Source organism: Orycteropus afer, unplaced genomic scaffold (genome assembly GCF_000298275.1).
Source record: "Orycteropus afer afer isolate SDZICR_OR568_19922 unplaced genomic scaffold, OryAfe1.0 scaffold00896, whole genome shotgun sequence".
NCBI classification, from domain to species: domain Eukaryota; kingdom Metazoa; phylum Chordata; class Mammalia; order Tubulidentata; family Orycteropodidae; genus Orycteropus; species Orycteropus afer.
The window spans coordinates 64,287-80,219 of record NW_006922483.1 but is presented as its reverse complement, the minus strand read 5'-3'; the positions used below and the strand labels follow the sequence as shown (position 1 = coordinate 80,219).

Genomic DNA, 15,933 nt, shown 5'->3' with positions numbered 1-15,933 from the left:
ATAAACTCCTGTTTGTGAAGGCCATCCCATCTGTGGTATTTTCTTGTGAGAGCGGCACCAGGGAACCAGAACAACCCTGAAGCTGCACTGTGTGGTTAAGTAGTCAGTGATGTTTCAGAAAGAAGCAGCATTTCAGGTCAGACAAAGGAGCAGCCAGAGATGGAGAAGGAGAAAGGGTGATCTGTAAGCAGAAAGAAAAACAGAAAGATGTGATATCGTAGAAGTTAAGAGAGAAAAGTGTTTCAAGAGGCAGGAAATCCTTATCCGAGTTGAATTCTGCCATGAGTTTAGGTAGGTTGCAGACAAGCTGACTGTTGGGTTGGTGACAGACTTGGTTGTTAGCAATCTGGGATCGTTCTAGTGAAGTGGAGGGCGCAGAAGCTGTATTTGCCTGGATTGAAGATGTCCATTTTCCCAAATATAACAAACTAGATATCCTGAAAGATCTTACTCTACAAAATCCTAGAAAAGCTAGGTCAAACAGAACACATTCTTTTAACATGTGAGCTTGTAAGGGATTAAAGGGAATATTCAGGGACCAAGGAGGAATTGAAAAATGGAGTATTGATCATATGAACTGATATTGTGGTAGCAGAAAGGTGGGTGGATGGTAACTGGTCTTGGTAACCAAGACTTTGGATTTTAAGGTTTCACTGATAAAGCATTAGCTTAAGTCAAGAGTTACAGCTAGAACTGTGGTAGGCTGAGTAATGACCCCCCCCCCCCCCGTATTCATGTCTTAATCTCCAGAATGTGTGAACGTTACCTTAGATGGCAAAACAGACTTTGAAGATGTGATTAAGAGTCTTGAGATAGGGAGATTATCCTAGATTATCCATGTGGAACCTAAACTCAATCACAAGTGTCCTTATAAGAGGGACGCAGAGGAAGATTTAACTACAGAGGAGAAGGTAGTGTGAGAGAAGCAGGAGAGATCTGAAAATGCTGCACACTGGCTTTGAAGATGGAGGAAGGGACCAAGAACCAAGGAATGTAGGTATGCAGCTCTAGAAGCTGGAAAAGGCAAGGAAAAGGTCCCTCAGAAACTTCCAGAAGGAATGCAGTCTGATTGATACCTTGACTTTAGCCCAGTGAAATGCATTTCAGACCTCTAGAGTGACTTTCTTAAAGTTCCAGAACTATAAGAGAATCAATTTGTGTTGTTTTAAGCCACTAAATTGGTTGTAATTTGTCACATCAGCCATGGGACACTGATACAATGAGCCTTCCCATAAATGTAATACCACTGAAGAGTTATACCTGCAATGTAAGTGAGCACTAGAAAAATAACACTCATCAGTACAGTGAGACGATAAAGAAGTATTTCTTATTTTGGACTGGGCTCTGTATAAAAAATATATACTTTTTAAAGTAGTTTTCTTTTTAATTCAAACATGGGCTCATGTGAGTTTGAGTTCATGTTTACACTAACTGCATGATGTAAGGACCTCCAAGCTTAAATGTTAATGTGAGAAGTGATTGCAGAGTTTTTATATAAGAATAAAGGGTCAAGAATAGCCAAGATACTCTTAAAGAAGAAGAACAAAGTGGAGGGACTTGTCCCACAAGATGTCAACAATGATTAAAGTCTATAGTAATTAATACAATGTGGTATTGGCAAAAGAATAGAAAAGTAAATTAATGGAACAGTATAAACCAAAACCAAACTCAATGCCATCGAGTTGGATCCAACTCATTGTGACCCCTCCTTGGGTTTCCAAAGTGGTATCTCTACAGAAGTAGATTGCCCAATCTTCCTTCCGAGGAGTGGCTGGTGGGCTTGAACCAGCAGCCTTCTGGTTATCAGTCAGATGCCTTAGGCACTATACCACCAGAGCTCCTATAGAGAGCCTAAAAATAGGTCCACATATTTGAAAATGTGATTTATGACAGAGCTGGAATTGCAGAGAATTAATTTCAGATTGAAAATGAACCTAAATATAAAAGCTAAAATATTAAGTTCTTAGAAGAAACTACAACACAATATATTTGCAACCTTTGTGGTTGTTGTTAGGTACCATCGAGTTGTCTCTGACTCATAGTGACCTTATGTACAACAGAACAAAACACTTCCCGGTCCTGTGCCAGTTCCATGGTCCCTGCTATGCCTGAGCCCATCACTGTAGCCACTGTGTCAATCCATTATGTTGAGGGCCTTCCCCTCTTTCATTGACCTTCCACTTTACCAAGCACAATATCCGTCTCCAGGGAATGGTCTCACAACCTTTAGTAGGTAGACATTTCTTAGTGCACACACACAAAGAGTAATAACAGTAAAGAAACAGATCTAATAAATTGGATCTAATCAAAATTAAAAACTGCTCTTCAAAGGATAGCATCAAGAAAATGAGAAGGCAAGCCACAGACTGAGAGAAAATATTCCATATGTGTATATATCTGACAATAGATCTGTCCTGAAAAACACAAAGAACGCTTACAACTCAGTAAAATAAAAAAGAGAATGAACCAATTTCAAAAATAGGCAAAACACTTGAGCAGTTATTTCATCAAAGAACATACACAAATGCTCATAAGCACATGAAATTGCCTTTAACATAATTTTTTTTTTGTCAGCGAAATGCAAAACTAAACACTAGAATGCCTAAAGGAAAAAGATTGACAATACCAAATGTTGGTGAGGTGAGAAGCAATGATGGGGATGTAAAATGGTACAATCACTTTGGAAAAACAGTGTGGCAGTTTGTTGCAAAGTTTAAAAATACATTTACCCTAAAATCTAGATATTTGAATCCCAGGTAAAATGGAAACATATATCCAAGAAATACTTAACACAAAAATGGTCATAGCAGCTTTATACGTAAAAGCCAAAAACTGGAAAACATCCCAATATGCATTAATAAGTGAATGGATGAATACATCATGGTATATTCATGCAATGGCACACTAACTAGCAATAAAAATGAATGAACTACTGAGTCACATAATAGTATGACTGAATCTCCACAACTATGTCAGGCAAAGGAATGCAGACACAAAATAACACACAATATATTATTTTATTCGTGGTGGATTCTAAAACAGGCAATACTAATCTGTGATGTTAGATATCGAAGCAGTGGTTTCCTCTGGGCTGGTATACTGACTGAAAACAGACAGGTGTGATGGAAATGCTCTGTATTTTGATTAGGGCAGCGATTACACAACTGTATGCATTAGTCCAAACTTTGACATGTACAATTAAAATATATTTCATTTTACTGTAGATAAATTATATCTCAATTAAAAAATACAGACCTGCTGGGACTCCAGATACTTGAGTTAGCAAACACAGACTTCCAAGTATAGGTGTGGTGAATATTTATAAACTAGATAAAGGAAACATGATAATTCCAGCAGAGAAAGGGAAAAATGCATATACACATGTACATATGGAGAGAGAGAGGGAGTAGAGAGACGATAGCAAGAAGGAGGGAGGAAGAAAGAGAGCACAGCTGAAAATCTTCGAACTGGAAGATACAGGTAGAAACTCAGTGGTTTAGACACAGTTGAAGGGAGAATTTGTCAACGGGAGGACTGTAAGATACGTCAGAAGAAAATACTTACAATGAGGCACAGAAAGGGAAAAAAAGTGTGAAATACATAAGAGAGAGAAGTTTAAAAGACAAGAGAAGTTCTAACAAACATGGGATTGGAATCCCAGAAAGAGAAAAGCGAGATAATGGTAAAGGACCAGTTTTTGAAGAGATAATGGCTGAGCATTGTCTAAACTTGAGGCAAAATGGGAGTTCTGGTGGTGTAGTGCCTAAGGCATTTGATTACTAACCAGAAGGCTAAAGCAAATGGCAGGATCAACAAGATGAAAGAGCCAACCAGAAGATCTCAGAGAGCAGCTCAAAAACACAAAGTCAATTATTATAATGAAATGGGCAACAACCTGGAGTTAGAAAACCAAAAATGCTTGGCATTTCTCGAGCTGAAAGAACTAAAGAACAAATTCAAACCCACCAGCCACTCCTTGGAAGGAAGGTTGGGCAATCTACTTCTGTAGTGATGTTTTTGTTGTTGTTACGTGCCGTCGAGTCTGACCTGACTCATAGCGACCCCTACTTGGGTTTCCAAGGCAGTATCACTGCAGAAGTAGATTGCCCCAACTTCCTTGCAAGGAGTGTCTGGTATATTGAAACAGCTGAAAATGAAAATCAGAGAGAAAAATACTCAGAGTAACCTGAAAAAATACATTGCCTTTAAAATCATAACAAATAGACTGATAGTTGACTTCAATAGATATAATAAAGACATTTTCAGACAAAAAAAGAACTGAAAAAAAAACATTCTCATCATCAGACCCTCACTAAAGGAAATGCTAAATGTCATTCTTCAAGCAAAGGGAAAATTATCTCAGGAGGAAAGTTGAAGATGTATTTTATAAAGAAGAAAAATGGCAAATACACGGGAAATACTAAATGAGTCTTAAATGTCTAAAATAATAACAGTGGTTTATTGGGTAGAAAGTGTATTTAGAATAAAAAACAAGTCCATGATGGAATTTATATAAATTGAAGTGAGGATAAATTGCAAGAAAGTGATTTAAGGACTTTTATTGTCAGGTAAAAGTGTAAAAGTACCAATTAGTGTTATATTTCCATGTCAAGAATGCATGCAGACTGCAACTCTCATACATTACTGCTAAGGATGTTAAATGACACAGCCACTTTGGAAAACAGTTTGACAGTCTCCTATGAAGTTAAGCATATGCTTACCATATAACCTTGTAATTCCATCCCTAGATACTTATCAAGAGAAAGGAAAGCATATGCTCTCGCAAAGCCTTGTATGTAAATCGTCACAGCAGCTTTAGTCATAATACGAACGCTGGAAACAATCCAAATGTTCATTAACAGGTGAATGGATAACAAATTATGAAATAACAATGCAGTGGAATACTGCTCTGAAATTAAAAGGAATGAACTATTGATAGATGCAACGACATGAATGAACCTCAAAAATATGTTGAGTGAAGGAAGCCAGAGTACATACCGTATGTTATTTATATGTTGTTGTTGTTGTTGTTATGTGCCGTCGAGTCGGCCCCGACTCATAGCGACCCCTCCTTGGGTTTCCGAGGCAGTATCACTACGGAAGTAGGATTGCCCAACCTTCCTTCCGAGGAGTGGCTGGTGGGTTTGAACCGCCAGCCATCTGGTTAGCAGGCAAGTGTCTTAGCCACTATGCTACCAGAGCTCCCATGTTATTTATATAGCACTCTGAAAAGAAAAATCTCATCCGCAATGAAATATCAGAGGTTATCTGGGGCCAACATAGGAATGGAATGGGCACTAAAGAAACTGGGGGGGGGGTGATGGAAATAGTCTATGCATACCAGGAAAAGAGTATCACAGTTACCACAAGGCTGTGACAACTAATGGCCTGGGGAGTGGAGATTAAGGAGGAGGTGGACCCTACTTCTTGAGCACGTCATCCTAAGATATGAATGAACCTTTTCAGAACTGAAACAGTGTAATCAAGTCAGATTTCAGCTAAGACCAGAAGGGGGATTGTGTACACTCAGAGAAGTAGTTGTGGCTATAGGTGAATTGATTGTCATAGAGGAGCAGAGCGGGCTGGCAAGTTGGAAGTGTTTGGGAGAAAGGTGGTAAAGAACATATAGGAGTTAGGGTTGGATTTGGTAATGTACTCTGGAAAACAGAAGTAAGCCTGACAATCAATTAACACAAAGCATTGCCCTTGTGGTGGTGTCTGGAGTCACCATGTATATGAAGCATGATTAATTCTGATGGTATCCTAAGGGAGGGTGGGTGCTCATTTTGAATGCTGTGGTCTGAAATGTTTCCATTTTGCATCTCTAGGACCTAACCCTGTGTAAGGCACAGAAAAGACAGTGGGTGCTATTGGAGGAAAGAAGAGAGAATAACAACTATATTATTGATAACAATGACAAAATAGTTATTACACCCATTCTTCACTTATCGACATGGTCAACTTCCAAAGACCAGGTTGTTACGCGAAATCAGCATTATGCAAGTCAGGGGCTGCTCCCTTTCTTCAGTGCCAGTGTCTCCCACCCCCACTTGTCATCACCCATCAGGCACCACCAGCACATCTCAGCATGTGCGTGGCACAGCAGGCCCCCTCTTCCCCACCACACCTTCCCTAACACCATGGAGCCTGCAGAGGTTGGGCTGGTGGTGGTGGTGGTGGTGACTAGGGGTTGCCCGCTGCCTGCCGCCTGCCACCTCTCACTGCCCACCCTGGGTGAGGACCCTGCTCATGACCCCATAGCCTCACCTAAACCCCTTTCCCTCTTTCCCGCTTCCCGCTTCCGCCCATCAAGCTCCCTGGCACCTTCAGGCCCTTGCCCAGCCTCGCTCTGCCCCCTGTGACTGCATCGTTTTGCTGTCACCTTACACCCTCCATGGCTGGACCAAGACCTCATGGACAAATGGAAGAAGACATTCCACAGCCGTTAGGCTGCTGTCCCTTGTATGGCACAGCCACCATCCCTCATGTGGCCCAGTCGTCACCAGAACCTCTGGTATATCATTTGGAGTGGCATGCAGAGGGTGCCCTGGGCCCTGTTATGGCCCCACATGGGGCATGGACATTGGAGACACAGCCTGAGAGTTTTTTCAAAGTTGTCAGATGTGAAATGTTGGATAATGAGATAGTTGATAAGTAAGGAGTAAGTAAGGAGCTCTGGTAGCATAGTGCCTAAGGCACTTGACTGCTAACCAGGAGGCTGGCGGTTCAAACCCACCAGCCACTCCTCGGAAGGAAGGTTGGGCAATCCTACTTCCGTAGTGATAACTGCCTCGGAAACCCAAGGAGGGGTCGCTAGGAGTCAGGGCCGACTCGATGGCAAATAACAGCAACAACAACAAGTATGGAGTGGGTATATACGAGAAGTACACCATTCACTCTGATGAGAGCAAATGTAGGGCCGTGCAGGGGGCTGTGGTCCGTGCCCAAGGACTCCTGTCAGTTCCACTCATTGTATGTCCGCTAGGGCCTACTCAGGAGTGGGGCATAGAGATGAATTTCCCATGGTCTCTGCTCTTAAGCACCTCCTGGTTTGGTGGACAATTGGATGTTATCAAGTAATAGCGGCAAAGTTTTCGAAGTGCTGAAAGAAAGTGAAAGGAAGTGAGGGAGTGAGGGGCAGCGTGTTATCCCTGAGTGGTTCAAGGAAGGCTACAAGAGTCTTGAGAGAGAAGTCGTGGGTGGCAGGCCTGCATCTCCTATTAAAATGCCATTTCTTTGTCCACCCGTGAAGTGTACTGAATGCTTGATTGAAGTTCCTAGCAGCTCCAGCTAGCTAAGAGCTCTCCAGAAGATGACAGTTCTAATTAAGCCCTGGGTGACGGCACAGAAACACTTGTGTTGCGGTGCAGTTCTCCCCATCCACGTATGGGCACATGGCTGTGAATGTGCCTGAGTGGGCAACTCCATTTGCTAACCATACACGAAGCAGCTTGCTTCTGTCGTGACACACACACACACACACACACACACACACACACGCCTGGCTTGGGGTGGTCAGAGGGTTCTGAGCCTTGGGCCCATTCTCGGTGCTGACCGGCTTACCGATCCCGATCGTTGTTAATAGGCACTGACCGTCAAGCTGAGTGCTGCCGTGGCTTACAATGTGTCTTTGCTAGTCACCCTGGTGCCCTTTCAGGGTCTCTCTATTGAAATTAAGCCCAGTCTTTTCAAGTCTGCATCTTCACTTCTACAGCAAATCTGTAAGTAAGATGCTCAAGGAAGCAAGATAGAGGAGGAAGCCCAGAGACTGCAGCCCACGTGGCCCACTCCGGGTGAAGCTAACAGAGGCAGGTCCTGAGCGGCTTGCTTTTTGTGCGTAGCAGCTCTCCTCCGCCTCCCCACATAGGGCTTCTGTTAGGCCTCACTCCCTGTCTTACTTGCCCCAGGCTCAGGGGGGGTCCCGTCCTCCAGCTTCTGAGCAGCCTTTCCCCAAGTCTGGATGTCTTTCAGGTATAGCACCTGTACAGCTTCCTCCGAATTCTGGGGGACAATGAAAGTAGGGACTAGTCATATGTGAAGGCACAGGAGACTAAGGAAATTGCCCAAGATACAGAGGAAGTAAGTGGCAGAATCCAGGGCTTCTCCCTTCTAGTGGAATATTCATCGAAGCTAGAATACCATTGCTAACAATCATAAAACTATTGTGATAATATTGTTAATAACAATGGAATTATAATTATATGACTATAATTAATCCTTTAATTATGACAATACTATTATTAGTAAGAACAAAGGTGAAAAACGGTAGTAGTATTCTTTATAGAAGCTACTGTTTGTTAGGTTGCTACTCTGTGCCAAATAATTGTATTATGGACTTAATAAACCTTCGCTTGTTGAATGCCCCAACAATACCCGAGTCTCATATCATCATACCCATTTTGTGTATGAGAAAGCTGAGGCTTAGTGAGGTACAACCCCTTGTTCAAGGTCATATTGCTAGTAACTGGGATTGCTTGGACCTCAGTGTAATTCAATCTGACTCTGACCCCCATGCTGTTAGCTGTAACACCATGTGGCTCATAAGTCTATTTAAAATAACTGTTTTTACAACAGTGAATAAGGAAAATCTTGAATTTAGGTTAACAACACCACCAAGAAAAGAATCCACTGATAAGGCACACTTTGGTTTGGCAAAAACTGACAGAAAATTAGCTATGGAATAGCTTTGGTTGGTCACGGACTCAAAAGGGGCCCAGAATGTGATGTGTCTGCAGAAGGAGTTTCCACAATCGTTTGCTGCATTATCAGGAGAAGCGTGTCCAGAATTAGGGAATTGAGACCCTGTTGTGCTCAGCTCTTGGGCTCAGTTCTGGGCTGTTTAGAAGAGAACTAGCAGGATGGGGAAGGAGGAAATCCTGGGGCTGTTTAGTCTGGAGACAAGCAGATTCGTGAGGAGACACGACCACCCTTTTCAGGCCTTTGAAAGGCTGACGAGGAGGGAGCAGGTTTTGCTGTCCCATGTTCACAGAAGACTCCGAAATTAGTCACTGGGCTGGGATAAAGGAAGACAGGTTTCAGCTTCTAAGGTGGGCTTTTTCTAAAGATAATAATAAAATAACCTCTCTTACAATGGAATGAGCTACTTACTGTTTGATGGAAAGAGGTCAGCCAAGGCTGGAGGACACCTACTGGAAGCGCTCTCCTGGAGTTTACTGGGATGGGGTGGTGACTCGGTGGACCCACTCAGCTTTGATGTTTCTGGTTTTTCACTTTAAATTTTGAGTGGGGCACAACTCCGCCTTTCCAGTAGGAAGTCGGCGATATAATCAAATACACCTTTGATGTCTTCCAGTAGCAACTGGTTCTCATTGTCTCTCCCCAGGTGTCACCACTGTGCTCACCATGACCACCTTGAGTATCAGTGCCAGAAACTCCTTACCTAAAGTGGCATACGCGACGGCCATGGACTGGTTCATAGCCGTCTGTTATGCCTTTGTATTTTCTGCGCTGATTGAATTTGCCACCGTCAACTACTTCACCAAGCGGAGTTGGGCTTGGGAAGGCAAGAAGGTGCCAGAGGCCCTGGACACAAAGGTGAGCTACAGCAAGGGAGGGGCTGGGAAGCACCCCCTGAGAGAACTATATTGGGACCAGGAGTGGGCAGCCTGCAGCCTCAGGAACTTGGCAGGGCTACGTGCTGTTCACTGGGGTCGTCAATCCATTTCTCAACTGGAGTGCTTCTTGGCAATGCGGAGTGCTGGCTGGGGGCAAAGGAAAGAGGGCAGGTATCATGGAGGGTTGGTGTCTTGTGGTGGGGGATCCAACCTAAGTCTGATACTGAAAGACTCAAGGGAAACCCGTTGGTAACGAACAGAGTCACCCAGAAGAGTGGATTCCATCTTCAGCACAGAGAGCAGTCTCTAGGGCCATTTCTGCCCCCCACTTCCAAATCCATTCATGTTACAATCACCCCAAAGTGATCATCGTTCCTTCTGGGCCGTGGCTCTTTCTGCACTCTCTACCTGGAATGCTCCTTTCTTTTTCCTGTGTCTCATAAAGATCTACTCATTCTTCAAGACGTACGGAAAATGCTCCTGTCTCCATAGAGCCTTTCCTGAATCGGCTAGACAAATTTAGCTCCTTTTTTTTTGGGGGGGGGGTGCGTTCATTGCATTATAGTTATTTGTTTGCCTTCCTATTAGACTGTGGCCTTCTTGAGGGCCGGATGTGGTCTGCATCATCTTTCTAACTGTCCAGCATCCTTGCAAAGCATCTGTCTCATAGTGAAAGCTGAATAAATGTCGGTTAGATTGATGGATGGATAGGAAAGAGAAAGGAGGAGAGAAAAAACAACAAGCCAATTCTAATTAGAAGACTAAAACATGATTACAGTGAAATCAGGCTGGTGTCCCTGACTGCTTTAAGTAAGTTCAACTCTCTAGATTGAAATAAAGACTATTGTTCAATGATGTTCCAAAGAGCTGGCAGATGGGACCCCAGAAGCACTCCAGCACACTTCGAAGAATCATGGACAAGAAGAAAGGTTATGAAGATCTTCCAAAGAGAGAGGAAAGGTGGATTTCATCATTATAGAATGGTGACTCAGCAAAGTTTGAGAGCAGTACCCTCAGGGATCTGAGGGACAAATGATTTTCAACCTATAATCCCAAGTCCAGCCAAATTCAATTAAGCAGAGAGGCAAAGTAGTCATTTTCAGACCTGCGAGGACTCAGACATGTCATCTTCCATGTACCCTGCCTTAGGAAGATACCGGAGAATATGTTCTATTAAAACGAGGGAGTAAAACGTAAATGAGACAGACATGGGGTCCATCAAAGGGTATCCAACAGAGACAAAAAGTGAAGGGAAGTCCTACACTGCCAGCAACGTGGCAAGCCTGAAGAGGAAGCACTCTGGTGTGGAGCAGGAGGCTGGGGGTATTGAGGAGGGAACTACAGATATTGCTGCGATTGTACCGGAGCAGGGGGGAAGGGTGGCATAAGTGAGGGGAACCACCATTTGTACTCTTCACTGAATGACCCTTCCACTTCCTACCTTTCACAGCGAAAAGAATTGGCAGTGTGCAGAGCTGATAGCAATATAAGCATAGTATATAGAACATAGGAGTAACTATTCTGAGTGTCATCGAAAGGAATTAAAAATAGTAACCTGTGAGAAGATGGACAAAGGGCTGAGGTGCATCAGGGGAAGGGTTTCCAGGTTTTCATGACAGGCCTTTTGGTACCATTTCCTTTGAAACTATGGATTACAATTTTAAAAATTAAAAATAATAAAAACAAAATGAAAAAAATAAAGCTCTGCATTTCAAAGAGCCCTGGTGGTGCAGTGGTTAAAGCAGCAGGGTGCTAACCAAAAGGTTGGTGGTTCAAGGTGCTCCATGAGAGGAAGATGAGGCAGTTGGCTTCCATAAAGACTGACAGCCTTGGAAAGCCTGTGGGGGCACTTCTGCTCTGTGCTACAGGGGCGCTGTGAGTCCAAATCCATTCGACAGCAATGGATTTGGTTTGCACTTTGCGTCCATACAGACTGACAGCCTCGGAAGCCCTGTGGGGCAGTTCTACTCTGTCCTATCCAGTTGCTAGGCGCTGGAGTCAACCTGAAGCAGTGGGTTTTGTTTACATTTTAGAAAGAAGATATTTATTCTTAGAATTGCTTTCAAAATAATTCACAAATTCTTATCTAAATCTTGGAAACAGTCATTCTTAGACTCTTTTTCTTATCTTCAAATGTGAAAACTCTAATGTCTTGCTCTGGAGTGATATTGTATCTTATTTTATAGTGGAGATAATGCTCAATTTCTGTCCACATCTTGGAAAAGTTTAGTTTCTTATCATGGTCGGCTTTTAAAACTTTCGGGGGCGTTTTCACTACAAATTAGGTCACCCTTTGGAGTTTTCCCCGTGAGCTGAAAACGTTCAATGTAGGTCCTCTTTTACCCATAACCTAGTGACCCTCCCACCTGTTCTGCCATAGGCCTAAGTGCCCTGCCAGCATGCTCGATAACTGAAGAACTGATCAAAGCAGAAACAGCACTCGCGTCTGGGATGTGTGTGGGACACTGAGCTCACCCCCACAGGACCCCAGCATTCAGGAGTGACAGTCTAAGGAGAGCAGTAAGATTACAGCTACAAGGCTGGCAGTTCAAACCCACCAGCCACTCCTCGGAAGGAAGGTGGGGCAATCTACTTCCGTAGTGATACTGCCTCGGAAACCCAAGGAGGGGTCACTAGGAGTCGGGGCCGACTGGATGGCACATAACAACAACAGACGAACTGAGCACAGCACAGGACCAAGTGCTGAGTGTCATAAGGAAGCGCAAACCTAAATGCTCCCTCCCCGTCCTTGAAACTACTTCTTCAGCTACCCTTGCAACGGGAAGGTCCTCTTCCATTCCCTTTGGCTGCATCCAGTCCTTACCTCCTCCTTTACCGCAGGTCAGCGGCTTTGTCGTTGATGCTCAGAGGCCAGATTATCTCTGTTTCTCTTCATCCTGCTCATCTTATCAGTATCCTTGTCTCTTATCCATGTTCATTACATGTACAGGATTTTTGCATTATTTACAAGTACTCCAATTCCTGCCTTTGTTCTTCACTTGGAAGACCCATTGGGCACCATAAATTAGAATTAAGTTATGGCCAGCTCTATCCAGTGAGGTCTGGGTTGTCCCACCTGCTAGGCATGGCTGCTGTTTCCACCACTGGGTGAGGAAGTTGGAAATTAACCAATCTGACTGCCTGGTATTTGGTCTAGGGTTTCCTTAGGAAGACCATGAGAGTAAATTAGCCAATAGTAGTAGCATGGTCTCAGAAGAGGCTCATAATAAATTATACTGCAGACATGTGAGGCCATATGTTCTCCAGGTCTCACCCCCATGTCTTCCTCAGTCGTTGCCCAAGTGGTGGTTTCCTCTATGGGTATTTGTGCTTTTCTCCCATCTTATTTTATATCCTTCACTGAAGGACCCCTCCACTTCCTGTCTTAACTGACACCTGATTATCAGCTGAACTGTCCCTTCTACTGCCTTCGTACTTGGTGGATGTTGTTTATCCTGACTCCTGTTCGTTCTCCAAAAGTGGAGCTCACAGCCTTTCAGTCCCGAAGACTCTGCATTCGGGCCCTTACTCCCCACTCTTTTCTATGCCACATGTCTCCTTCGAAGCTCTACTTGTTCATTTGGCTTCTCATGCACCGGGGTTTCCGGTGTTTCTTTTCTCCTTTGGCCTTTTCCTATGCATGACCTTCTTCCTGACATTGTTGCAGCCCCTCAGGACTCAGTATTCAGACCTCTTTTCCTCTGCCCAACAGTCAGAAAGATCATTTGAAATGGTAAATTAGGCATATTTTTCTCAAAATACTCTAATGGCTTCCCATCACACATAAAATCTATAGTCATTACTAGTGGCCTTCAAAGCCTTATGAGATCTGGCCGCCAGATCCATAATGTTAGCTTCTACCATCCTTATGTTTTTTGTTTTGGGGGAATTATTTTTCATTCACTCCACTCAGGGCACAGTGGCCTGTCTGATGATCTCTGAACAAGTCATTCTCATTTTAACCTAAGATGTCCTTACTCTTTTCTCTCTTGAGCAATGTTTGGTGTTGGATTGTGTGTGTGTTTGTGTGTGTGTGCTCGCTTGGTCACTTTATCCAGGTCTCTTCTTACTTTCTCAGAAAGCCCTTCTCTGACGACCCTATCTAAAATAGCCCTCCCACCACTCTCCACCCAACCCTGCTTTGTGTGTCTCCATCACACTCTCTTCGGCACCTAGTATGAGCCTCCAGTCTGCTTTCATACATTTATGTATTGACTGCATACCAGCTCTCCTGGCATGCAAGCTTCTTTGGGGCAGGAATATGTTCTGGTCACTGCTGTACCCCCAGCACCGAGCACAGTAGATACCTGTAGGTTTTTAATCAGTGAAGAACTAACGTCTGGATTGTCTTTGAATCAATGAATGATTCCCTCTGTTCTCTGTCTGCCTCTGTGCAGCTGAAACCCATGGTGGATCACTGGGGTCGCTCTTCAGCACCCCTGACCTCCTACATCGCTTCCATCTGGCTCCTCTCTAAAACGTTCCACAGTCACTGATGGTTTGTGGGTATTTTGGACCTGACCATCCTCCATCCTGCTGCTCCCTCAGCCTGGGCTTGCAATCTTTCTCTGGGTTCTAAATCAGTTCGGCCTTCTACTTCCCACAAAATGTGTTTGAAATCTTGCCTTTTCCTTTCGCCTCACTCCCAGAGAAGACGGAAGCCATTGTCAGATTTGCCTCCACTCGTCCCTCCTCAGCTGTGCTCTGGCCACTTCCTGTCCTCATAGGAAACTGGCGCAAGTGATTCCTTCTCTTCCATCTATGCTCTCTCTCCCTTCCACGGGCTTACTTGACCTCTCCAAATCTAGCATGTCCCTTCCTCTCTGGAATTCCCTCTAACCATTAGTTCTGCCTCGCTGAGTGCTTCTTGCACTCTCTCCCTTACATTTTAGTTCTCTTATTTTCCTTAACCTTCCTGAGGGCAGGGTCTCTGATTCACTGACGAATCCCACATAGCATACACACCACTGCCTTGCCCCACTTCTGAAAGCTGGGGTTCAGGCAAAGCTGGGATCCTATGTGGGGTTGTCACAGAGGCACTGGACCATGTCTGTGTGTACTCTAAGGTCTCAGCTGGGTCTCAAGTGCATTTGGGGCTCCAGTGAACCCTTTAATTAACACTGCTAGAAACGTTGATAGGAGTGCTGTCTGAGGAAAAGACTCTTGAGCTGGGCACACGTTGGTCTGCAAATGTTCACTGCCTCCTCCTCAAACCCACATATGGTAGTTTTCCAGAAGGAAAGAGGCTTGGGGAATTTGGAAGAGTCAAGTTCAGCTTTCTGGTGTGGAAATTCACCCAGGCTGAACTATAGAGTAGGGAGCTCTGGTGGCGTAGTGCCTAAGGCATTTGACTGCTAACCAGAAGGCTGGCGGTTCACCAGCCACTCCTTGGAAGGAAGGTCGGACAATCTCCTTCCGCAGAGACACTGCCTCAGAAATCCAAGGAGGGCTCCGCTATGAGTCGGAAATGACTCGACAGCAGTGAGTTTGATTTTTTGGTGAGAACTATAGAGTGTACTCTGGGTATTGGAAAGCTCAAGATTCCAGAGGTGCTAAACCTGAAATCACACCAAGAATCTACATTTGTTCCATTCAGTAAACAAACATCCTGCCGGACACTTGGCTAGGGATTTAGGAATAGAATGGCAGCTTGGTCAAAGTGAAATCCGTCTGATGTCTCCCAAATTCCAGAGCAAGGAGGAGGGCTGCAGAGCTCAGTGGGGAACTGGGGAAAGATGAGCCCCACTAGCTGCCCCTTGCTCCTCTCTTGTCCACAATCCCACTTTCGCTTTGGGTTTCTTCTTTGATGATTTAAGTCAAACATGTAGTGGCTGGTGACAATGTGTCAAGTTGGAAAGAGCGAGGAAAACGAAAAGCTACTTTTATTTTATTATTTAGAAAGGTCTGTAACTCAATCACCTCCTACTTCTCCCCCATCTATGAAGCACACAGTGCCCGCAGAGCGAAAGAAAGCGGTTCCCGTCGGAATGGTCGTTCGGGAGACTTGGTCATAACCGGCTTATGAGATGACTAAATGAGAGAACATGTGTGAGTGCTTCGAGCAAGGGCAGGGGGTGGTTCTTCCTTTCTCTTCTTTGCTTTTTTCATCTTCCCACGAAAAAAGAGATTAGTAACCATATGAGTAGGTAAGCAGGCAAACAAGTAAAGTGCGTTCTTCTCGAATAGCAAAGGCATTTAGCAGCGGGACTCTAGCCACACAAAGAATTGGCTAATTATAAATGAGGCCTGTGTAGCATTTAAAGCATTTACGAAGTTCATAGAAGCTTCTGAGTTCTGTCCTTCCACCTGTAGCAGTATGACTGTAATTGGCAAAGAGAAGGAACCATATTGTTTTTTA

The 15,933-nt window shown here is 44.1% G+C and overlaps 1 protein-coding gene across 1 annotated transcript in view; it reads left to right on the top strand.

Moving 5' to 3' along the window:
* GABRA3 (gamma-aminobutyric acid type A receptor subunit alpha3) overlaps nucleotides 1-15,933 on the top strand; it is a 226,732-nt gene that overhangs the window by 208,075 nt on the left and 2,724 nt on the right. Inside the window, exon 8 of the mRNA XM_007958254.2 lies at nucleotides 9,344-9,555. Within this exon, the coding sequence (XP_007956445.1) occupies nucleotides 9,344-9,555 (212 nt within the window). The remainder of the gene's footprint in view (nucleotides 1-9,343; nucleotides 9,556-15,933) is intronic.